At 38.6% G+C, this 26,912-nt stretch overlaps 1 protein-coding gene across 1 annotated transcript in view; it reads right to left on the bottom strand.

The window, feature by feature from the left end:
- Positions 1–26,912, bottom strand: part of GCK (glucokinase) — a 564,210-nt gene that overhangs the window by 344,308 nt on the left and 192,990 nt on the right. Inside the window, exons 3-5 of the mRNA XM_044084223.1 lie at positions 23,736–23,890; positions 23,065–23,184; positions 2,723–2,818 (exon numbers count right to left, since the gene is read on the bottom strand). Of these exons, the coding sequence (XP_043940158.1) occupies positions 2,723–2,818; positions 23,065–23,184; positions 23,736–23,890 (371 nt within the window). The remainder of the gene's footprint in view (positions 1–2,722; positions 2,819–23,064; positions 23,185–23,735; positions 23,891–26,912) is intronic.

The following is a 26,912-nucleotide window of genomic DNA, read 5'->3' as shown; positions in this document are numbered from 1 at the left end:
CATGTTTGTGCTTTCACACACAGGCTACCTCACTACCTCACAGATTATAACCATCTTCTCTGTACCTGTCTGACATTAGATTGAGAAGAAACTGAAAGAAGTAATAGGCATAGTAATGTATTTTAACTTACTGCTCTGATATACAGACATACACGCACACACACACACACACACACACACACACACACACATGCACACACACACACACACACACACACACACACACACACACACACACACACACACACGTGCACATCTCTTTCTCTATGTGTGTGTGTGTGTATATATATATATATATATATATATATATATATATATATATATATATATATATATATATATATTTATTTATATAAGCATATGCATTCATATGTCATAGGCTCATAGGTTCATAGGATGATACTAGGCTATAGGCCCAGAAGCCCTTATAAGCCTAGTCAAGAAATTTGCCCATGTTCCCAAAAGGTCAACACCTGTTTTCCCTGTCCAGCAGGGACACAGGTGGGATCCCAGGTGTGTATTTTCTGTTTCCCACCCAGTCTTTTAGGTTCTTCTTAAACAGGGCTAAATAAGGTACTCTATTTGACATTTAGAGGGAGTCTATTCCACAGTTGAGGGAGTCTTTGGGACACAGATCTATCCTGCCAACAAGTCATATTAATGTGTACATATATATTTATATACACACACATACTGTTTCTACCCATGGTAAGCCATATGCGTGATCATTGCTCAACTGCAATTATGTGTCTGCCCTTTCATTTAACATACAGATAATGCCCAAAAATGATGGCCACTTATTACTATCATGTCTGATGTGTGATAAAGACAGTAAAAAAATAATTGCCAGAGTAATTTATTTCAACTTGCTGCTATTACAGCTACCCACATTGGAAGGGTTGTAATAAAAATAAATAAATAAATAATCCCAAAATGAATAGATTGCTCCTGTGGGCAGTTTCTTTAACATTGCCCACAGATATATTTATTGTCCTACCAGTGTTAATAAAAATAAACATTCCTACAAGAGGGAAAAATACTTATGACTGGAATGTTTGTTCCTTCTGACTCCTGTTGACAAATGACTGGAGTTGGGTATGAGCTGAAATTGGCTACTCAAAGCAACTGATCTCAAGTGTTTACCTTACAGTAACATGACTTGGATTGACTGGTTCACTAGCTATGTGTTCTGTGACAATGTGATTGTGGGGGGGGGAGAACACATGCTAATGAATAGCATGACTTTGCTTTCTCAGGTTCTAATTTCCATTAATTTAATGGAAAACTGTGGGGGTAATTGTCTGATTAGTACATCTAATTTAATAATATAAAATATTTAACATTCTTCTTAAAGATGTAATTTTTTTTTCATTAAAAATAAAAAGATATGCAAAACTGAATTACTTGAAGGCACACAAATTCTCTGACCTTTTCTGCTAGAGAAGAGATAACTTAGGTCATACATTTAATGCACTAATATAAACACTAAGGAGTGACAGATGAGCTGTTTGGAAATGTTATATCACATTTTATATTCTGTAAATGTTGTCAGGAAGAAAACTGGAAGGACACATTCTAGAAGTATGAAAGCATTCATCCACCTCTCTTACAAACCTTTTAGCTTCCTCGTGGCCCCATGAGTAGTTCAGTGTTACTTTCCCTATATGGTCTGCAGAACAGACTGTAGTACCCCAGATGGAGCCTTATCAGTGCCTTATAGAGTAGTACCAGTACCCCTCAGCCACACATATTGCTTCTCCTATAGTACACCTGGGCATCCTGTTCACTTTGGTAGCTGGATCTCACATTTAGTTGGTACTGCCATTATGATCACTACTGGTCATTCACCTGCTGTATATGATGTATGGTCAGTCTAGCTGAGTGTATCACCTTGCACCTCTTGGCACTAAACCTCTACTGCTCCGCTTCTGATCAGCACAACAACTTTTTGATTTCCTTTATGATGCTAGCTCTTCCATTCTGCCTCCATCTTCCACCATTTCCCAGTTTTAGTGACAACCATAGAGAAGCTTTTTTTTTTTTTATATACTTTAGTGATATCTATCAGAATGCTGCTGGAAAGCAGAACATCTAGGACTGACCCTTGTGGTACTCCAGTAGTAAACTCATTCTACTCTCACAATTTCACCCATGTACTTCACCTAATTCTTCTTTCCCTCTACCCAACTCTAAATCTATCTAAACCATTTTTGTCAATTCCCTTCCACATTTGCAGCTAAATTCTTGTGTGGGACAGTGTCAAGATAGTTAAATATTGCAGTCTAGTTTATAACAAGAAATGTTCTTTTCTTGTCATTTTCACCATCTGTAACTGCTAAAAGATTGACCTTTTTACATCAACTACTAGTCAGCTACTTCATTTGTATGATTTATTTATTCCACCTGTGCAACAGAGAAGATATTTTATTTTCAATGTGGTTTATGTTCCTTATTTTCCACTCACATACTGTTTAATGGGAATGAAATATTTAATACACCAGACCTCTTGCACTATACCCTGTTAATGGGCTTAGAAGATTTTACCCAGTAATAAATAACATTGTTTTTCAATTTCTCTAGAGAGAAATGCACATTGAAAAACTATGGCAACTTATGCTGCTAACAGTATCATTTTACACACAAGAACTTGTATTACAAATGTCATCATTTTGCACACATACTGACTTTTCTATAACTCATTATAACATCCTTCTTTACTTACTCCTCTTCTCTTGATGGCATCTCGAAGCAGTCCAACAATGTTGTTTCCTTCTGCTCCTGAGGCTTTGAATCCTTTTGTCCAGTTCAGAAGGATACCCTGCATGATAGCAAAAGTCAGTGGTTAGACAGGCAGGCTGCAATTTTACTGATCAATACTGGACAGATATTAACAGTATGAACATGACCCAGCAGTTACTCTGTGATGAAGTACCGGGGGCTGCCATTTACTTAGCCAGCAAGCTACATTCAAAAATGGGCTTGAGTAACTGCATCCTGGTGGAGAAGTGGTAACCCTGAAAGAAATGAGCACCCTAATTGCAGCAGCTCACCACTGACAAGAGGAATATTTTAGATAGGAATTCTTATCCATGGGTAGACACCCTTCCTCACTTGAATAAGAGAATGTTTTTGCCACATGGCATCAAACAGCAGGCTCAGACAGCAGCTGATTATCCCTTAGAACTACTGTGATGAATCAGGTGCAGACTCAGCATTATGGACATATTAACACGATGTATTCAGCAAAATGTCTCACTTAAAATTTTACATTACAAATCATTGGTCTGGTCATTGGGGCTTGGTATAAAAGAAACTGGAGAGTAGCTTGGAAGCACACACTATTTGTAGATAATAAGAATATAATTACTCAGTATGTGATATCAAGAGGAGACAATATCCTCAGCAGAATTCATTCACAGAATATGTGTACCTTATTGTGGCCTATCACAGTGAAGACAGTTGACTCATAGCCATAAGACCAACTGAGCAGTTCATGTAAATTTTTATGTAGGGCTGCATCCTCCTGGCCCAGATCCATGCAGGGGTTTATGTATCATCCTAAAGATTGTAACTTATCCAGAGATTTCTAAACCTTGGTGTAAGTTATATTTATCAGTGAGCAGCTGCCAATGGACTTTGAGGCATCTAGCAGACAGAAACTGACCAGGTAAAGCATTCACAGTGGAGAATTATGTTAAAGGACAATAATGGGATTCTATTATTTAATGCTCAACTTCTCTGCCTTTTTTCCCTATTTACTGCTATGAATAAACAAAAACTCAGCATTTAAAATATTTTAAATTGACTGTTACTTTCATTTTCAAAAAACTTTTGTCCCACCCTTGCTGCAGACTCCAATTCACCGGTGTCATACTACAGGTAGTTTTCTGGCCATTTCCCTCCCCAAACTGACATCACCTTTACCATCCTAAAAACCTACCCATGCTGTGATGTCACAGCTCCTTGGCCCTTCCCCTACCCATACAGAAAGTAAAGGCTAGAACAAGGAAACAGTACATGAATCAAGTCTCTTGTTGTGAGCTGTCAATCACAGCAGGTAACAACTCAAATTACCCTTAGCACTTTGACAGCTAGGGAAGTTAGGTGTGAAGGGGAATGGGAGAGGAGTCAAACTAGTACAATTCAGGCTTCATAAAAGACTGCAGTTTAGCCATTCTAAAAAGAAGCAGCAGTAAAAAGCACTTTGATAGTCTGTTCTGTGCCATTTGCACTGTTTGTGTTTTAAGTAGTCAATGAATGGCATGACATTTTACTTAAAACTGACTGAAAGACAGCAGTCTATGCATGTAAAATCAATGCAGTGACAGGAACTTTAGGAAGAAAGAATCCTGTGTGATGTCATTTTTTATAGACAAGCACTGCATTGTAGGATACCTAGAGGTAGACTAAACAATCAGAATTTCTTCAAGATGCCAGACTCCATATGGTCAAACTGAGAAATTACATATAAAACTATTTACAAACCTGGTGGTGTTAAAATGTAGGAAACACCAAACCATGATGAAATAAACATGTTTTTGAGTCTGTGGGTGTGGTTCTCCTTTAAGCAAATCTAATACCTTCAGTTATAGCAGATGAATGAAGACGCCACAAAATACCCTGACAGTATTTCTTTATTCAATTGCTTCAGCACTCCCAGCACAGACCAGTCTTCTAAGAATAAGAAACCATTCAATGTAAAGATCTTTAATAGCTGTATTAATTTTGAAAGCACCAATAACATTCTAATAACTGCCAAATATTTCAATAAAATGAACAAGAAAGAGCACAACGCTTTTTAAAGTCACAAGCACATACTAGTGCATTTGTAGCTGATCAGATTGTATAATCTGCAGTGTGGGTCACCTGGGTAGATCATGCCATTCAATCCACATTAGTTGCTAGGACTGGGTTACAAAGACCTTGGTTCAGAAAGCTCTACTTTACATTTATTTCAAGATTTAGCAAGACTTTTTTTCACATAAGGCTGGTTGGAAACCTAAGGGATTTAAAGCTCTGTTCTAAATGAATCAGTGTATGGCTTTAAGGAGGAAACTAAGAGAGCAAGTCAAATCCAAGCACTAATATGTAAGTAAAGTAATTAATGGGGTCCTTCATGGCTTGCTATTAGTTCCCATAATGAGTTCAAGATATTTGTACTGAATACATGCAATGTTTTCAGAATAAGATCAACTTGAGTGTATAACATGTTAAAACAGGTTTAGTACACATTCTTAGGATAAACTTGTTGAGGGATCTAAGGAAGTCAGAAGGGTTGGCAAACAAGTAACAATTTTGATTTCAATGCAAAGAAATGAAAGATAATACATTCTGAGAGGGGTGGAAATGATATATGTGTTGGGGGTGGGGCGCAAAAAAAGTTATAGAGGAGAAAGATTTGGGTTTCTGGATCACTCCTAAGATGAATCATCTTAGGTTGTATGCACATGTAGTGAATAAGGCTGAAATGTAAGGTTGTAGGAGGCAATATCTCCATAGTTCCAATGTATAGGACCACAATAAGACCTCACATGAAATGCTGTGTGTAATTCACAGAGTGACATAGGTCAGGAAGTTTGAAGAGGCACTGAGGAGGAAAATTATATGGCCTCAGGGAAAAGTAAAAAATGATATAGCCTCAAGGAAAACTCAAGGAAGGACTTCAAGAGAAGGCACTATGAGCTTGGTTGTTCTATGCATCCTGCTGAGGTAAAGAAGTCCTTCTGATTTTTAATTAATAACCAACCTATTATGTTTGTTAACTTTAGACTTAATTACCTGTTATGAACTTGGTGGTCTACAGTTTAGATTTCATCTATAACTGTTGGTATGGATAGCAAGATACCAGTTCATCATACTTACAGACTTTGCAGATTTCATATTTGATATATACTTAGTGCGGAATATTTGGAAATGCTCTTTAAGGCATATTATTGCAGCACTTTTTTTATTTTGACTTTGTTTCTTTAAATATTAAATCAATTAATTACTAAGAACTTGCTGACTTACATTTTATGGGATTTATTAACAGCTAAACTAAGTGTACACCATTCTGAGTAAATAGACAACACAAGGATAACTCACACCTTCTTCCTCTTAATTTTAGCTTTCATGCTGATTTTTTTACATCCTTAAATATTGAGGGAGATTCATAAAGGTTACCGCAAAGTGTAGACTACATGTACATTTAGTGTAATCTTTCTTAGTGACTAGAAGGCACAAAAATGTGGTAGGGATGTTCTTGAATACGGTTTGTGTGCACTTAGTGTAGGCCTTAATGAATCTGGCCCTGTTTATAATTGGTAGCAGTTATTGCTTTGCAATTTATGTTCTGGTCTCTCAAAGACTGTACAATGGTTTACATTTATAGGCTGTGCTGATTTAATTTGTGTTTTATAGTTAGTGTGCAACATTCAAAAATATATTATAAGGTAGTTTGTTTTTGGCCTATTACTTTGGTGTTCCTTGTTTAGTTTGATATGAATTAGGCCTGTTAATCTTTTATTTCTTTAATTTTTGAAGTAACTAAGGTAAGAATCAACATCACATACCAGCAGTACAGTAGTTATTTTTTTTCTTTTTTTTCACTCTGCTATTTGATAAGGTAGGATTAAGTGTCAATTGCTTGTGCAGATCTTGAGAGCATTGTATGCAAGGTATGCCACTCAGAATGCAGAACTAGATATTGTTAAAGTAGGTTAGGCATCAACTGTTTACTTCAACTCAAGTACCTGTTGGCTTGTCTGGTATTTGCTAAATTAGGTTAGTGAAAGCACTTAAGAAAGAAAAGCTTAACGTATTGCTAATAAAAATACATGTGAGAAAAGAGAAAGGTGCAGCAGGAAGAAGGAAGCTTTGCAGCTGTATAACTGAAGAGGAATACATTTGAGTGGGGTGATTAGGATGTGGAGCAAGAATCTGATTCATGGAACTCTGGAATGTAAGAGGACTTGGAGTATATATGCAGAAGAATATGACAGCTTTGTGGGAGAAAATAGTGGCTAGAGATTGGAGTGGATTGTCTACTCAGGTAAGAATGCTCAGGGAAGAACCAGAGCAAAGGGATAAAAAGGATACAAGAACAAGGTTAAGGTAGAAAAATATATTAATGATATTACAGGAGAAAATGGGTACAAGTAGAGAAATACAGGCAATTGGGACAAAAGGCACAAAGTTGTCTACAGAACATGGGGGCATGAGATAGCCAGAAAATAAGGAAGGAGAAAAAAGTGAGTGAGATAGCCGGGAAAGAGAAAACATGAAAGATAAATCCTTGGTGGAGAGACGGGCCAGTCAGTGGTGATGAAGAAGAAGCAAGTCTAGAGATAAACATGTATGGGAATCACATCATGTCACATTACTGAAATATGTTTCATTAAATTCAACTTGTTAATAGTCCAGCTCATCAACTGCCAAGAACATCAACCAGCAGATATCAAATGCAGATTTGAGACATAGCATGTGCATTTAAAGCTGCTATTACATGAGTATAGCAGTTTAATTTAATTGACCATCCATCAGACAAATGTAATGTAAACTGAGTAAATAGAATGGATGGGTACAGTGATGAAGAAACAATGCACAGACTGAAATACTATCACTGGACCAGGATGCATAAAATAATGAAGGAGCTGGTCAGTATATTGCAGTATAAAAGGAAAGACAGAGGTGCTAGGGAAAGGAGAAACTGGTTTGCTGCTGAAGGACAGTATAATGGGATGTAATCATAGGTGAAGGCAGATATATACCACATAAGTTATAGTGCACAAATTAATTTTTAAGGGGGGACAGCATTTTACACAGTATAAGGACACCAAATCCTGCAAGAATCTTCAAATATATAAATAGGTTTAAAAGGGTATAAGTGAGGAAGCAAAGGCAAGCACTGTGCCAAGATCCATGTATTCTTTTATATTACTACCCATGCAATTACAGACTTATAATGTAACAGATTTACTACATAAGCTTCATCCCTAATTTTGCATTTAGGACATAAAACACAGAAAATGACCATGGGCTAGCCGCTCTAGCTATTAAATGAACCATGAACCTGCTTTTGCCTAACATTTCGGACCATGTTCACTTGAAGATTATCACCCTACTGCACTGACCTGATCTCCAGAAAGGTCACGTGATAAAGTAGTCTACCCTCAGGTGTGTGATTCACATTAACAAATATAGCCTGACGTCAGGAAAGATAATAATACCCTGATGGTTGTTAATAGAATGACAGATTATATGTGTAGAAAAGGGATTGTTAACTGGTGCTGCATCTGTTAATATTAAAAGGGCCTTTGACAGTGTGGACCAATTTCCGTCAGCTGAAAATTTCAGATGATTAGGTTTTGATAGCAATCCTTTGAAGTGCTTTAATAAATGACAGTTGCATGTGTGATACTTACCATAACACCAGGTCTTTTAGGAGAGGTCAATGTAGCAATAAAACATAACTTTTGGGTTTACCCACCTTATGAACCATTCTTTTCCCAGCCAGTTTTACCAGTTGCACTTTTATCATTTGAAGGCTAGGGCTGGTCTGATATCAGAATGCAATGGAACCTGGGTTGGTTTGTGAAGCACTGATATGTACCTAGCACTGATAGTTGTTCCTTCTGTTTGTTGAGCCTTTTCTGTCCCTTATAGAAAACTTTTTTTTGTGGCAACCATTGCCCTTTGTATGTGAAACTTAAATTAATGTGTTGTGCCTTTCGGCTTTTCCCAGTTAGGGGTCGCCACAGCGGAACTCCGGTCCGCTAATGATTGGTAGTTGATTTTTACATGCCGAGTTACCAGCCCTGATGCACAACCTTCAACGAAGGTATGCCCATTCATGCATGTCTCCACGCAGAAGACGCTCTAGCTGAGAATCGAACCGGACAGCGTCTTACTGTGAGGCGACAATGCTACCGCATCACCACCACCGCGGGTATACAAAAATGAAACACCATAGCATCCTAATCAAATAGCTATAATGAAAGTAATATTCCTTGGGAGAAGTTGGGAGGCAGCCACTACCTTAACAGTTACCTCTTCTCACTGATTTACTGTTATGGTAAGCACCTTCCACAGTTGCAGTACCTTCTCTGGGTATTTTCACTGTAACAGAAATCATACCATTTGAGTAGTTTCTTGGGCATTGTTAGCATACCCAAGGGAGCTGGACAGGCAGAGGAAGCCCTGTACCACAGCTGTGCCAAAAATGTGTTCTGTATCTGGAATGTATTTTCAGTTGGTATGTTACATATTCTAAAATATCTTGAGCAGAAACATTTTGAACTAAACTGTTGGTGTACTTCTGTTCTCATAGAATGTATTTTTATTGTGTCTTGTAAATGTTTTATATGCTTGTCATAGGCAAAACAGTGGGCGAACAATTAAGACAGGGTGTATATATTGACAGTACACCTTATTTTCCATATCTGAATGAACCAGAAAGCTGATTTCAGAATTCATGGGTTCTCTAAGTGATTCTAGTAAATTCTAGTGAGTTAGGCACAAGACTGGTAATTGGATTTGTTTTCACTGACATCTTTCCATTATGAACTATCTACGTAGGTAGGTAGTTTACAGAGGCTTATAACTCTGAAATCCTTTTGCCTGAAGTGACAGCATGACATTTGGTGGCCTTAGCTGTCTAGCAGCCCAGAGGATTAAAGCTATGAACTGTTATCAAGCTTCATCCTGTAGCCCAGGGTTGGATTTCTTCCGCCACTATTTGTGTACTGGGTGACTCTAAGAATGTTAATTAATCAGACATGCTCCTCAAGGAAGTGCTCATGGGCTACACCTGAATAGGTCCCTGCGGCACAGTCTACTAACCTGACAAACCAACATAAAATACAGCTCCATTTAAGAAAGTGTTAGTAGAAGGTTCTACTGCTACCTGTGAATAAGTTGGTATAGAAGCATAGACTACAGAAACTTGAACTTTGGTTGATGACTGAGGCAAATTTTGGATCAAATAAATGGATCATGCAGCCAATAACCATGGTATAGCATGATTATCTATTTTATTATTCTGTTTAATAATTTCTTCATGCAATTGTCATTGTCCATTGCTCTGTCTTTACTTCTTTAAGTTCTTCTTTCAAGATTTCTGTGTCTTTATTTAAATCCTATAAGCTCAGAGTTTATCTCATTTATTTGATCGTACTGTCTTCACAGCCGACTTTAGGCATCAGAGAAGCCTGTAGTCACTAGGGGCCCCAACCACAACAAAGTTATTTTATTTCCATATTTTGTTACATATTTCTCAAACCAGCAAAAGTATAGCAATTTTCTGTACTTTATAAACCAGGTGGGCAATAATAACTCTTATTTATATCTCCTTTAGAATTCAAAACCATCTATGGTTATAGCAGCAGTATTTCATCAAGTGACAGGCTTCACAATTTCAGAGGTTCATAGATTCATAGGTAGGTACTAGGCTATTGGCCCTAGGGCCTATATAAGCCTAGCCAAATGGTACCCTGGCTTTCACCACCCAAGAAAATTATTTTCCTGTGCCCCTGTCGAGCAGAGCCACAGAAGTGATCCCTGGGGTGAATTTCCTATCTCCCATCCAATCATCAAAATTTTTCTTGAAGAGTGCTAATGAGGAGCTTTGTTTGATATAGATAGGTAGTTTGTTCCAGAGTATGGGAAGTCTGTGGGACAGGAATCTATCCCTCCAGCATGTTCTGTTTATTGTGGTGACAAGGTTTAGGTCCCTAGAGCGTGTAGCTCGGCGGGATTGGGATTTCTTTTAGTGGAGCATGTCCAACAGCTCTGGGTTTGACATAGCATTGTATGTTAGGCAGATATTGCCTCTGAGTAGGTGATATGCAACGGAGTAAAGCTGGAGTTTTTTGAGACGGTCTGCGTAGAGCATCTGTTTGAGGATGGTAATCCTCTTTGTGAGGTATTTCTGCGGCCTTTCCAGTTGTTGTACATGTCTTGTGAGGTACATACCAAAAGAGGCGTTGTACTCTATAATGGGTCTAATGAGTGACGAGTAGAGGGGAACAATGACCTCTTTTTTCCTGGATGAGAAACCTTTTGTGATGAGGTGTGCCATGTAGAAGGATTTCCTGACTACTGTGGCAATGTGATTATCAAAGGAGAGACTACTGTCCACCTGTGTCCCAAGGTCTCTTATCACACTTTCGGTGTTAAGTAAACTACCACCTATGTGGTAGTTCATGGGTACAGAGTTTTTACCAAAAGGGATGACAATGCACTTTTTGGCATTGAGCTTGAGGCCATGGCCTTGACACCAGGCATCTGTCTCAGTGAGGCCCTTTTGTAGGATGTCCACATTGTTAGGAGTTTTGATTATGGCTCCTAGTTTGCAGTCATCTGCGAACTTCATTAGCCAAAGGCCTTCTGTGTTATCCTGTACTTCAGAGAAGTAGATACCAAACAGGACAGGACCCAGGGACTGAACCCTGTGGTACTCCACTTGTCACTGGTCTGAAGTTGGATTTGGAGTCTGCTACTTTCACAGTGTGGGTTCTGTCAGTGAGCCATTTGGCAACCCATCTTGTGACATAGCGATTTATACCTAGTTTAGTGAGTTTATCTATAATTCCAGAGTGGCGGATGGTGTCGAAAGCCTTGGCGAGATCTAGATAGGCTGTGTGAACCACCTTACCCTTGTCTACAGCTTTGGTGACTGATTCAAAGAAGTCTATCAGGTTTAGGAGACATGGTCTGCCTTTTACAAACCCGAACTGGGTAGGGACCAGAGTTTGGAGATTATCAGTGTCATTGTTTATAAGTTCTATGATGATACATTCCATAGCCTTGCAGACCAGGCTCGTCAGGCTAATGGGGCGGTAGTTCTCAGTGTCCGTGGTGGCTCCCCCTTTGTGGAGTGGGATAAATTTTGCTGTGCACCATTCAGTGGGCACAAAGCCTGATGTGAGGCTATGATTGAACATGGTACTTAGGTGAGGTGCCAGTTTGTTCTGTAGTTCGTGTAGAATGCAGCCTGAAATGTTGTCAGGTCCCATGAATGCTGTGCTCTTGGCTTTGGAGTGTGTGTTTTTTACCTGTGCAGTCGTGATTACAGGAGCTTTGCATTCTTCCAGTATAGAGATGGGCTCTTTAGGGGATGAGAGGGGGGGTAAAGTTAGCACTGAACCTATCTGCCAGGATGTTGGCAATATCAGTTGACTCTGTATATTTAGTGCCATTGTGCTGTAACGCAGACCAGATATGTGTTGCCAGTGAGATTCTTGACATAGCTATATAATGCTTTGTGGTTGTCTTTAGAATCAGTGGCGATTTTGTTTTCATAACTAACTTTGGAGGATTTTATGAGGGATCTCAGCTTCTTACTGAAGCTGATCAGGGAGTTCCTCCAATCATGGGATTTTACTCTTTTTTGCAACAGTTTCTTTCTTCTGTTGCAGAATTTGTTTATGGCAGGGCACCACCAGACTGGCTTCCTTTTTTTGGAGGATAACATCTTGGTTCTGTTAGGGATTGCACGATACATGCACTCATGTAAGTGCTTAAAAGTGCAATTGTGTACCTCTATTGTCTGTCAGCATGGGTGTCATGAAGTTTGCCACTTCTGTCTTAAGAAGCGTGAAGTTGGCTTTGGAGAAATATTTTATGGCAGTTTCCCTAATGGGGGGTGGGGTGGGATGTGGATGTCTAGGGTGATTAGCTTCTGGTCGGATCTGTCCAACGAGGAATTGATCTCTGCTATGGAACACCGGTTGCCCATGTTGGTAATGACCAGGTCTAGGATATTGCCGCTCCTGGTGAGGGTGTGAATAAGTTGATCCAAGGCATTGGAATTTATGAATTCCAGAAAACACTGAGCACAAGAGTTGGTACATGAGTAGTTTTCCCAGTTAATGGTGGGGTAGTTGAAATCACCCATTATTAGGGTGTTGGGTTGCACCCTAATATTTTCCAGTGTATCAAGAAATGAGGAGTGGGAATCCTGGGGCATGGTGAGGGATCTGTAGCAAAATACAATTTGGATGCAGTCTTGCCCAGAGTTAGCTGTACTTGGATAATCTCGGATGCATTATGCTGAACAACTAGCCTGGAGGTGTGGATATCCTTAATGAATACGGACACTCCTCCGCCTTTAGTGTTTCGGTCCAGGTTAGGTGGCTGAAAGGTGTGGTATGAATTATAGCCCGGTAATGCAGGGATGCTCTCTGGAGTCTTGAACCAGATCTCTCTCACTGCATAGATGTCGATGTTCTCCATTTTAAGGAGCACCTTCAGTGAGTGCATTTTGAGGTTTAGACTTCTAGCATTGAGTAGCATTACCCTCAGATTTGCTTGCTTGTACCTGTTACTGTGGTGAATTTGTCATTTGAACCTTGCCTAAAAAAAGGCACTATAGGGGTGGCAAGAGCCTTAGCCAGTAATCCCAAAGGCGACAGGTGCAGGCCATCTCTGGCAAAGCATCATGGTTTGTCGATCATGTCATCCCAGGCAGACAGATACTGGATCCCCTTAGAATGACACTAGAAACTTAGCAAATTGTTGAAGTCAATCATTTTGTCCTTGTACTGTGGTATCATTCTGGGTGATGGCAGGATGCTACTCAGGACTAGGGTCATACCTGCCTGGGCTACAAGATCAGACAGCTCCTCCATGTCTCTTTTCATGTAGTCCAGTGAGGTACGTCTCAGGTCATTCACACCAACATGGACAATGACAGAGTCATATTTGTACTAGTTGTGGAGTGAACTGAGTGTGTGCATTATGTGGTGGATCCTTGCACCCGACAAGCAGCTGACAGTAACTTTCTCCTTGTGTAGCCTGGTGAGTGGAACATCAGTGTGCCTGACTATAGAGTCACCTATGATTAGAGTGTTGGGTACGTTGTTATGCCTTATGGGCTGTGGTTAAGTGGCACACTGAGTTTGTGGGCTATGTGTCATTTGGGTTGTGTTGGGGGGTGGAGGTTGCTTGTGTTTCTGCTTTGGATGTCCCTGTTGGTTGGGTAGATTTTTATTGAGAGCCTCTGTGAATGTAGGTGTGTGTTTTGCGTTTATATGTGTGTGTTTTGGTGGTGTATGTTTTGCGGGACAATGTGATGATTGTGGTGTGGTGCATGTGTTTACCTTCTTCTCTTGACTGTCTAGTCCAGTCTTGGGTGAGAAGAGCTTTTTCCAGTTTGGCTATGTAAGTGCATCTCTCTCACAGGTTGTAGGAGAGGGTTGTCTGTGTACATGAGGCAATTGCTGTATTGCCCCAAGATGCCCAGGTTTATCAGGTAGACAGGAGAAAACACCAAGAGCTGACCCTTAGACATGCCTGGATAGGTGCTTATTTATTAAGTACTAAAAATTGTTTTCCTCTAGACAAGTGAGGAAAGTTGAGTGCTGTAGTAATTTCTAGCTTATTTAGTGCTTACAATAAATTCTGAACAAGTGATGAGCTCAAAGAAACAGATTTGAGTGCTGAAACTAAAAAACTGTCTAGTTCTGAAAAATAAAATTAAGCTAGAAGGCTTCCCTCCAACACAGAAAGGCTTGGGGGCTCAGAAACTTACAAACAGTCCTGGATACAGCAAATCTGTATCTGGACTAGATGACTTACAGGAAAGGCAGGAAACAAGCTTAGAATTTTTTTTGTTTGTTTGTTTATAAAGGGGAAAGGAGGAAGGAGGTGCAGAAACTAAGTGGGTTGGCCTTCTCAAATGTTCTCCCTGGATTAGGTAGAATGATGTAATGATACTAGACTGGGAGGAGTGTCCCAGTACAATTTACAGGGCAACTGCAAAGCCACTAAGTATAAGAACACGATACCAATAGGGAGGAAGGGTGGGAAATAATATAATGCACTCCTTGGCAGAAAATCAAAACAAAAAACCCAAACAGATGCTTAATAAATGGAGAAAATATCCATTTAATACTTCACACACAGTGAAACTAGCTAGAAAAGTATGCAGCAGACAATAAAATTGCTATAAATAACTCATAAAAATAAGCAAAAAACAGGATACTTAATGTTATATAGCACAGATCTGAGTTTGCTCAGTGCCCTTCCTCCGATTAGCTCAGTGTGAAATGGCAGAAACACTCACAAGTTAACTTCTTAGGTAACAGAAAGTTGAAACCTGAAACAACTTTAAAAAAAGCTCGAAAGAACCAATGAGGTGCTTACTCCAAGCCATAGTCCAGGTAACCCCAATCAGCCAATGACCATAAACAATCCCCTCTCACTGAAATGCGGTATGGCTTTGGCTAAACTAAGATAGTCTTGAACATGTACTCAGACACACAGCCTCCACAATAACTAGGCCCATAACACAAGCCTGAATATGGACAATGCTACAAATACCCACACTACTTAGGTAGAAACAAACAGATTCACTTTATAATCCCAAAATCCTGATATACCGAATCTCGAATTTCGAGATTATAAAGCTGAAAGCTCTAAATACCGAAATCCCAAAAGAGCGAATTTTGAAATTGCGAATCCTACACTAACCAGGCACCACACACATACACAAACACACACCTTCCTCCCACACACAAACCTACACTACATACAAGTAGGGGGCAAACCCCCCCTGCATCCCCCACATGCCCCTACTTAAATATACTAACTCCAGGGTCGCACAACACAGACAAACACACGAAAACACCACCACACACCTACATTACCCTTGCACACACACATCACAGTCACAACACACACTGACACACACTAAAGCCCCTAACCAACACCCTTAAAGATACATACTTACTTGAACTTCCATTCAAACACCGCAACACCAGAAGCGTTACTTCAACATCTCCAAATGTCGGGATTTTGAAATTCGCGCTTCTGGGGTTTTCGTATTTAGAACTTTCGGCTTTATGATCTCAGGATTCTAAAATTCAGTATTTCAGAATTTCAAGATTATAAAGTGTTCCCGAAACAAACTGTACAAATGTCTATCACAGCAGAAAAGCAGCAGTGAGCCTTTAAATGAAAATTTTAAACAGGTAAAGGAGCAAGGAGACTCTAGAGAAAGCTTTTAACTGAAAACAAGTTATATGATACGCTCCTTGGCAGGAAATCAGAACAAAAAACCCAAACAGATGCTTAATAAATGTAGACAATATCCAGTTAATACCTCACACACAGTGAATATAGCTAGAAAAGTATGCAGCAAACAATAAAAGTGCTATAAATTACTCTTAAAAATAAGCAAAAAACAGGATACTTAATGTTATATATATCAGAGATCCGAGTTTGCTCAGTGCCCTTCCTCCGATTAGCTCAGTGTTTTACGATTGATATAGTGCTCTTAATTTTGTTAAATCCTACTGGTTGACATTCCCTCTTCTAAAAGTAAAATCATACCCAGTTTTAGGCACTTGCAGTACCCATGGCTGCAGGGGGCCCCTCAATCATCCTTAACTGTGTGGGAGGCCCCACAATAGTTTCTGCTTCTTAGGGGGGAAATACAAAGAAAAACACAAGACGCTTAATTTTCTAATAACTTCCTTTATACAAAACAGTGTTCTGATATGCCCCTGCTAGGATAAGGCCAATAATCAGTGACTGAATAAGGTAAGTGTTAGAGGTCAGAAGCCCAACTGATCTCACTACTTACCTTCAACTTTAAGAAGAGCTGATGCTCCGATCTTCAGGGATGATTTTCTCTTTAAGGGAGTTTTATAAGTACTAGCAGAATAGCAGATACTATAATTCTCAACCTCTTTGTTCAACAGTTCTAGGCAAAGCCAAAAATAGTGGCAGAATAACAGTTTAAAATCAGGAACACTTTTGAACATTACTCTGTTTCATTTAAAATTTTAAGAGAATGACACATTTTGCATAAACATCCATTTTTAGACAATAAGAAGTATGAAACTGATGTTTGTAATGCCCCACTTTATTATGGGGCTTGTCAGAGTCAAACCCTGTTGCTTAGGTACAGGGGTAAGAGCCATAATCCAACTACTAGACCCAATTTCATCTAGCACACAAAATACATGTTGAAGCAAAATCTGTTGTTCTCCTAACTTTTTAAGTGATTTAGAGTAGTCTGACAGAAGATGTAGGGAGGTCAAAAATGAGATGCAGATATCCATGTACCCCTCACCCCCCAAAAAAACTATGCTGTATGCAAAAATGTTTTTGATACATGCATAACTTGTGGGCTGTTGAACAAAATCTACTGCCACAATATTTATATTGTCAGTAATTGTTTTGCTTTATTTATTGTACTAAAGAATGGATTAATTCATTAATAGGCCTGGTTTGTGTAATATAGTCAAAACATGTTGCATTTTAGAAATATATTTTTGCAGTAGCTTCTTTAGAGTCTCCAGTAAATGCAAAGGATTTAACAGTCATGGGGTCATATAGTCTCCATTATTCAGAATGATGATCAGAACCATCTGACTTTCAGAATCTCTTATGTAGTCATTCTGGTACAGTCGACTCTACCAGATCGGTTTGTAAAGCATTTCTGCATTTAGTTAAAGAATGTCTGGTACTTACCATAGATGACTAAAGCTCCAACTTGTTAATGAGCTGCTTCCTGTGGCAAGGGTGCAGGGTTTGAATCTTTCCACCTTCATTTATCTCCCATGTGACATTTGGAACTATTGTGAATTTGTGCTAGGCTCCTTAATGACCTCCAAGATTGCATGGCTAGTAACCATGAACCTGTTGTCATTGTTTGCCAGAGATTTCCTATTGCTTAGCCGATCTACTTCTGGAAACTTTTAGGCAAAATCACTGGCACACTATTTTTAATGCAACACAGGCAGTTTATTCTTCAAGGGTAGCAGGCACTGCATTTGTAGATGAAGCACTTAACTACAAAGTTGTTTGCCAGCAGCAGCCTCTGCATTATAAATAGTTCTCTTTGATTTGGAATTATTTAGATGACTTTTATTTCTGCAGCGATTGTGTATACTAACTTAGCATATGTTATCAGGTGGTTGATATGCTCTTATAAATAGTCTTCTGTTTAAAATGCATTATACATGGCTGGATTTTATGGTATCATTCTAATGACCGTTATACAGTTTAATGTAGTTTATCTAAAACTACCAATAAAGTACATGTAATTTATTCCCTCATAACAATAATGGGTGTATACAGTCAACAAAGTGGGTATAAAATTGTGAGGGAGGGCTCTCTGTGTATGATAGTACCTTATGCGCTTATCATCTAGTCAATTGTAAACAGTCAATAACCTGCTTTTGCAGGACTAGTGTGTGTGTGTGTGTGTGTGTGTGTGTGTGTGTGTGTGTGTGTGTGTGTGTGTGTGTGTGTGAGAGAGAGAGAGAATTTAAGCTGGAATACTTTGGCTACTTTGTGCCTGTGTGAAACAAATTTGAAATGCGTGACTTTGGTCATTATTATTCTTGTTAATTTTTTGACATAGACATCTGACAGGAATGTAGTTAGTAATATAACTATAATTGATGGGTTTGGTGGTTGTCTGTGGATATAAATGTACACATAATTCACTACTGGCCAGATGCATTTTCAATGAATTTGAGTTTCAAGGGAAGATAAGTTTACTGTTGCTCATTCTAAGTCTGTTTTCAATGTGAGATGTTTTGTTTTGTTTTCTTTGGCAAAAAGTCACCAGGGTTTGTGTTGTACAATCTGAAATACAGGTTTGAAATCAAATCTCTGCAAGCATTGTAAAAGTAAAGAAAATAGGATTGCACATTGACAGGTCTGAACATTGTTTATGGTAACTGGGCAGAGACAACCAAGTATTAGGACACTAGAATGATTGTGGGGGAGGGGCTATGGTCCATTACACTGTCTAAGACTCTGATCATAATCTAGTTCTGCTCGCAAACCTCAGAGGTGTACAAAGAAAGTTACTATAGCTTGGTAGGGTCAGTGTACTGTCTAGGACCATGGAGCAACAAAGTGTAACACATTACTGTGATCATTATTTTTTCAGTATCCTCACAATGACACATCAGCCACACATAAAGGTGGTTGCCTTGGATTAAGGGTTGAAGAGTGAGGAGGCACCTTTTTAATTGTCCAAAGTGGGACATTTTTTTACCAAAACATAAACTTTTGCAGGATAAACCATACTCACAACCAATTCAAAGGATTAATCTTTGAATATATATATATATATATATATATATATATATATATATATATATATATATATATATATATATATATATATATATATGGTTCCCAAGCCGTGGTGGTACAGCGGTAGAGTTGTTACCTCACAGCAAGAGGTTCTCCCATTTGATTCACAGCTGGAGTGTCTTCTGTGTGGAGTCTGCATATCCTCCCCGTGGTCGAATAGCCTCCAAAAGACATGCATGAATGGGCATGCCTTCGCTGAAGGTTGGGCGTCAGGCTGGCAACTCGGCACCATAAAAAATCTACCGCCAATCATTAGCAGACTGGAGTTCCACTGTGGCAAACCCTAACCAGGAAAAGACAAAAAGACCAACAACATATATATGGTTCCCTTTCACAAGATCGAGTTACTGAAAGCTCGAAATTCATAAGCTCGAGCCCAGAATCCGGAGCTTCAGTAACTCGAAATTGTGAAGGGGAGAGAACCAAAAAAAAAAGAAGTTTAATTACATGTATGCAGGGGGCCAAGTCCCTCTGCACTCTCCCTGCTTAAATATATCAGCTCTGTGACTGCACTATAGTGGAGAAATGGAAATTCTCCCATTGTGCACTTCTGCATACAGTGCGGAATGGAAGATTTCCCTCATCCCCATTGTAGTGCGATCACATAGTTGGTATATTTAAAGTAGGGGTGCGTGGGGGGGTGCAGGGGGGCTTGCCTCCCTGCAAAAACATCGTAAAGACATTTTTTAATGTCTTTTACATACACTTTAGAATTTCGAGTTGCTGAAAACTCAAGATTCTGGGCTTGAGCTTATGAATTTCAAGCTTTCAGCAATTTGAGATTCCAAAGGGAAACTATATATATATATATATATATATATATATATATATATATATATATATATATACTTTTTTTTACCCCCAAAATAAAAGCTCATTCTTGTACAGTTTTATTTGTCTGTGTCTGGAGAATGACTCCTCTTTGTGTTGTTTCTTATAATATTTAGGTGTTACAGATACAAAGTAATTTTTTCATGCAACTATTAAATGAAACTTATGAAATAGTTGCAGCCCTAAACTCCCAGGACATTCACTATTTCTTTTTTTTTTTTTTTTGCAGAATACAAATGCTCAAATAGGGATTGTCCTGTGTAAACAGGAACAGGTCTTATAACCCTAGTTTTGAACATTAAGCCTCGAGTACAGCTTATGCCTTCCTGGAAATAAAAAAAATATACTGAAAATCCTTTTCTTACTCATGATTTTTGTTCAAGTTATCACTGTATTAAAAGTTTGGGAAAATGCTCTAAAACACACTGTGTAGCATCCTTAACCCTATGGCTTCAGGGGTCTTGACTTAACTGAGTTATTTCTTTATGATTATTGCTGTTCTATCTTGACCAGATAAGATGTGTTGAAAGGATGCAAGGAAAACTAACACTAAACAACAACAGTGAATTTCTTTTTCTTAAAGGAGCACCACACCCACAGACTCAAAAAACATATTTATTTCATCATGGTTTGGTGTTTCCTACATTTAACACCACTCAGGGACTATTTACAATTTTTTAAATATTTTTATACATAATTTCTGAGTCTGACCACATGGGGCCTGGCATGTTGAAGTAATTCTGATTGTTTAGTCTGCCTCTAAGTATCCCACAATGCAGCATTTTCTGCAGAAAATTACATCATGCAGGCTTCTTTTTTCCTAAAGCTCCTGTCATTGCATTGATTTTACATGCATACACTGCTGTCTTTAAGTCAGTAAGTTTTAAGTAAAGTTTCACACCATTGAATGACTACTTAAAACACAAACTGTGCAAATGCCACAGAATAGACATTCAAAGTGCTTTTAACTGCTGCTTCTTTTTAGAATGGCTAAACTGCAGTGTTTTGTGAAGCCTGAATTGTATTACTTTGCTCCTCTCTCATCCCCATTCACACCTAACTTCCCTAGCTGTCAAAGTGCTAAAGATAATTTGGGCTGCCTGTTACCTGCTGTCTGTTACCTGTAGGAGACTTGACTCATGTACTGTTTCCTTGTTGTAGCCTTTACTTTCTGTATGGGTAGGGGAAAGACCAGGGAGCTGTGACATCACAGCATGGGTTGGTTTTTAGGACAGTCACGGTGATGTTAGTTTGGGGAAAGAACTGGCAGAAAACTACCTGTATTCAGTGGCCTTGATGATATCAGTGAATTGGAGACTGCAGCAAGATTTTCCAGGGTGGGATAAAAGTTTTTTGAAAGTAAAACCACCACACTACAGTAAGGTACTGTTCTTGTAGAGAGAAACAATCAATTTAAAATATTTTACATGCTGTATTGTTGTTTCTTCATAGCAGGGACAGTAAATGGGGAGAAAAAGGACAGAGAAGTTAATTATTTAATAACAGAATCTTGTCGTTGTCCTTTAATCATAATTTCTGTTCAAGCCACGATTAGATGAAAAGGTTGTATAAGAAGAAAAAAATGCTTTAAAGTGCACATCAGAACATATAGAAAGCCATGGCTTTTGAAAATGCCAAGGATTATTGTAAAATGTAAGAAAAAGAAGAAAGAAGGAATGTGCCTGGTGTGGGATGCTTGGGATGGGGGTAAACAGAGGGGACCACTGTGGGATGTGGGAGGGGGCTTAAACAGTAGTCCAGGCTGGTAATGTATCACTCTTGCAATTTAATGCCAGTCACTGTGAATGTCTGTCTATGAGATGGACCAACATGGTGTGGTACACAGTCCTGTCATTATGTAAGAGCATCGTAGCTGCATGCTACTCCTAAAACTCTGCAGCATGGGCTAACAGGTAGCTTAGACAAGAAGTATCCAGGGTTCCCCTAACTTAACACTTGCTGGAGACCCTCTGAATGTTAACACTGGCCCTGACTGCCTTATTGAATATTTTTTGTACTCTGTCACATCTGTTTCTACATCTAACAGTTTTCTAACAAGAATGATAAGCTTATCATACTGAGAAGATTCTCTTACAATTTTTAAGTCTACTTTTTCCTTCTGTTTCCATGGTTGACAATATATGACAAAATTCTTCAAAGCCTTCTTCACAAAAATGAATTATTAAAGGAAAGCTACTGGATAATGCTGCCACCATCTTGAAGGTCAGGAAATGTAGCCACATATCTAGATGTATTGCTTCAGAATTTTAACATTGTATCCTCGTTGAGTGTGACAGCACAGATGACTGATTTGACAGATGCCCTATAATACATCATGAATAGCTATTATGTCATAGTACGGTCAAATGTTAGTAAAGCAATGAAACCAGAGCTAACTATATCAACTGGCTAGACAGTTTGGTCATAGGACTGTCAGCTGCAAAGACAGCAGTCTTATTTTGGGGGTATATCTGTATTATTAGATGACTGGTCAGAACACAGAAAGTACTGAGCATGTTGTGACAGTACTCCTTGCGTTAACAGGTTAACTAGAAACATGTCACTGTTTCAGTGATCAGAATGGAATTCAAACAATCCCAGTGCAGTTCAGAAAGCCGAAAAACAAACCTGGGATCTGTGCAGGACAATCTTAGTAATGGTGATAAACTCTTTATCCAACAGTTTGGTATACATCCATTTCACCAGAGACTCTCCACAACTCCAAGGAGCTGCCTTATAAGACAATGAGCTCAAACAATAGTGTGAGATGGATAGGGTAATTTCTCTTAAGGAGAAACAGAGAGAGAGAGAGAGAGAGAAAGAAAGAGGCATATCATCATCCATTAAAAAGTATGCTAAATAGTAAACAACAAACAATTCAAATGCAAAATAGAGCACAGATTCAGAGATTAAACCTATTATCAGCAAATAAATATTTTCTAAGAAAACTATCCTCAGACATAAAAGAAAATAGCTAAATAGCTGTTAAATGCTCTTTTCAGACAGTCTCTTTACTTTAAATGGCTGTTCTAAAGGCTCTAAACAGAACACAGTTTCATGAATTCTGCAATGTTTGTTCACCAATGAACTAACTGGACTAGCTGATTAAAGGTCAGCTTCCCATCTTCTACCGACCTTGTCAATGTCCTCATGTCTGACAGGAAAGGAGAACGTGAACCCCAGTGGCAACTTCTTGTGCTTCATACTGTGTCGATCCAGGAAGTCTGAAATACATTCAGCGATGTAGTCAAACAGCTGTAAAGGAAACAAATATCATGGTTAGCTATCATCTGAAAAACATCTCTCAAAGTGTTGAACTGTGTTCATATTTCAGTCTTAATGCAGTTTTGTTTTTACAGTCCTGTTCATTAGGAGACCTGGTGTAGTCTGCTATTATGGAATTGTGACAATAGTCATAGTAGCATTTCTGTGTGTGGTAGTCTAAATGAATGCGAGAGGAAGAGCAGGCCATGTTTTACAGAAGAAAAAGGAAAAGGAAAACTGCAGGATGATCAGCACATACCTGCTTTAGAATTAACTTACTGACATTATTTGACTAGACAGGCAACAAAGACAATAAAGACATTTTGAGTGTCTGCATGTGTGTGTCTGTGTGTATGTGTGTGTGTGTGTGGGGGGGGGGTTCAGAGCATTACACCAGGGCTTGGATAATCTATGTTTGTACAAGCTCTGGAAAAGGAAAACGAAAACTGTAGTCCTGCTGTTCAGAAAGTAGAGAAAATGGCCACATTGCACAATGACTTCCATTTTCAAGGCTGGTTGCTCAAGAGACCATAAAGGGTTACCATTTCTGCAGTACCAGTCATGATGTCTTCATGGATAGAGTACATTTGGTGATTTGTATCCACTTTCCAGCGTCCATGATCATCTTCACCCACTTTTGCTAACATTACACGAAAGTTTGTGCCTCCAAGGTCCAGGGCCAGAAAATCTCCCACTTCTAGAATACAGAGAGGATTAATCAGACCTATTATTTATCCTGTTTCCATTATAAACTGTTATTCTAATTAGTTATATTGTTGCCTTAATTTGTTCATCAATACAGCTCTGTCTAAAGATAGTCAGTGTATATACATGCATGTTATACAATGAGTAATTTGTTTTAAATGCTGGTGACGCCTCCACGATCAATCCCAGGCAATGATGACAAGTACAAAAAACTCTTAACAAGCTCACTGCCACAGCAATGCAGCATATATATGTATACATACATATATATATATATATATATATATATATAGATATATATATTTACACACACACACACACACACACACACACACACACACACACACACACACACATATATATATATATATATATATATATATATATATATATATATATATATATATATATATATATATATATATATGACTCTACTACCGGAGATCGAAATTACACTATTTCAAAATCCAGTAGTAGATGCCCACTAACGCGAAAGTGCACTTCACCGAAAGTGCACTTGAGCGAATGGTTACGGACCTTATGGTTAGGACTTGGGTTAAGGATAGTGGATAGCTAGTAAGGCTATCCACTATCCTTAACCCAAGCCCTAACCCTAAGGTCCATGACTACCATACCACAGTGGAGGAAATTGTATGTCCTCCACGGTGCAGTAATCATGGACCTATATCCTCTACTGTGGTGCGGTAGTCATGGACCTTAGGGTTAGGGCTTGGGTTAAGGATAGTGGATACCTAGTAGGGCTATCCACTATCCTTAACCCAAGCCCTAACCCTAAGGTCTGTGACTACTGCACCACAGTGGAGGACATTGCCCAGTCGTTCTAGTGGTGTTCGCAAAAATGCACTTTCAGTGAAGTGCACTTTCGCGTTAGTGGGCATCTACTACTAGATTTCGAAATAGTGTAATTTCGATCTCCGGTAGTAAACCCATGTGTGTGTATATATATATATATATATATATATATATATATATATATATATATATATATATATATACACACACACACACACACACACAAAATATTACTGAAGCTAAAGAACAAAGGTGGATACTTGAGTTACAATCTTTTAAACCACCAGGTTTGAATGATTCCATGTCCCTGAAACCTGTCCTTAAAATGCGCCCTCTCCCAAACTGATTTGTTTCATGGTTTAGAAAAATTTATAGAGATAAAAATATATGTATATATTTTTTTATTATTATTATAGAGTTCATGGAGGGTAGTGTAATAGTTTTAGAATAGTTTTTGTTCTGCGCTGTTTGCATGAATTTTATGTACTGTATAAATAAGCGCATAATATGTGTTTTATAGTGCTGCTGTTTTAAACTACAGTAATGTAGTTTTCTGCAATGTCATTGTTAAGAGACTACTCTGTATTAGTGCTTGCTGATGAGATGGTGAATATGCTTGGTGATTTATTGTTTCTCTGTTCTTATTTGTCAGTTTGAATATGTATTAATGAGCTGGGAAGTGATGTTTTTGTATTTAAGAGATTCTTTAAAGTTTTTCTTTTGTCTGATGAAGCATTAGTTAATTTAATGTGAAAGCTCTTACCTGTGTAGTTTTATTGAATAAATGTATTTTTTTTAAAGTTTTTTAAAGTTTGTTTTATCTCTAGTTGCCGTGCAGGTTGCAGTAAGTTTTATGTTTTTGATTTTCTGCTTTTTACTTGCGACTGTACCCAACAGGTTATATCCTTGTTTCCACTGTATTATTCCATTATATACCTGTTTGGGGAATGGCAGAAGGCTTTAGTAATGATTTTGGCTTAACCCTGGCAGGATGGACAGACTGCAGCATATACTGAGGGTTGTTGATAATCAATTTTTGGGACATATTCTGACTTTGTCTGAGGCCTCTACTGATGTTGTGCAAGAAGTTGAATTGAACTTTTCTGAATGGTTTCATACTTTGGAGGATAAACTATATAGGTATAAGTGTATGCAGTGGCAACGCATACATTTAGAGGCTTGTTTGCATCATAAAATTGTCCCGAGGGGACTACGTGCATTACAGATGCCTACCTATGGCTCGACCTATCCTGATTTACTGAAAAGATGGCAATCGCTGAATATTCAGATAGGTTTGGACTATATATGGCTATTGATTGATTTTTTTTTCTTCCGTTAGAGGCTGAGCTGTTGGAAGAGATCAATGTACTACAAGGTGAAGTATGCACTAAGTTTCCAGCAGAAGTGGTCACGACCAGGATTAATGACTTATCTAAACAGATCGGCGACTATGATAACAGACTGCAGGCTGCTAAGTATAAAAAAATTACAGAGAGGTATAACCGACTTTAAACTGGGTCATGTTTTTTCATGTCCCAAGAGTACTGCTAGACTATCTCCTACTAGAGACACAAGTCATTCATTAAATGGACATGTGGCTCAACAAGACGTAGAATTACTTGCAGCTAATAGGTTGGTTGAACAACTAAATATGGGTCCTGTGGATACCATCAATAGTAATCCACCAGTGGCTATGACCTCAACTTCTACGACCTCCGATACACATATGGCCACTGATATGGTTGGGGGATGCTAAGTAGTGCCTAAAACAACCCCCTTTTTTACTTACCGGAACCATTTCCAATAACTATGTTGCAGAGACAAGGGAGATCACGCAGTCGGAAGAAAACAGTCAGAGTGCAGCACAAGCAGAAGTCCATGGAGAGGTTTACTCACATGGGAACATGGAACAGGAATTGAATAATTTGGTGGTGGACATTTCCTCTGTACATCTTACTTCTGCACAACTTCAGGTATTGAATAGAGGTTTGTCCTTTGTACCTGCACAGAGATTGAATCTCTCACAGGTTCTGACTGATTTAAGAGTATTTTCATGTAATTTAACTTTAGCAGCAATTTTTCATGATACACATGAAGCATCTAGGGTGTTTGCTAAATCAAGTACTTTTATACCAAAAACATTCTACTATTGAGACTTATGTGAATGTAAGTGATGAACAGATTAGAATGGCACTTAATAT

This window comes from Protopterus annectens, chromosome 9.part0 (genome assembly GCF_019279795.1).
Source record: "Protopterus annectens isolate FY-2018-M chromosome 9.part0, PAN1.0, whole genome shotgun sequence".
Lineage (NCBI taxonomy): Eukaryota > Metazoa > Chordata > Ceratodontiformes > Protopteridae > Protopterus > Protopterus annectens.
Note: the sequence above shows the minus strand (reverse complement) of the source record. Positions and strands in the feature narration are given on the sequence as shown.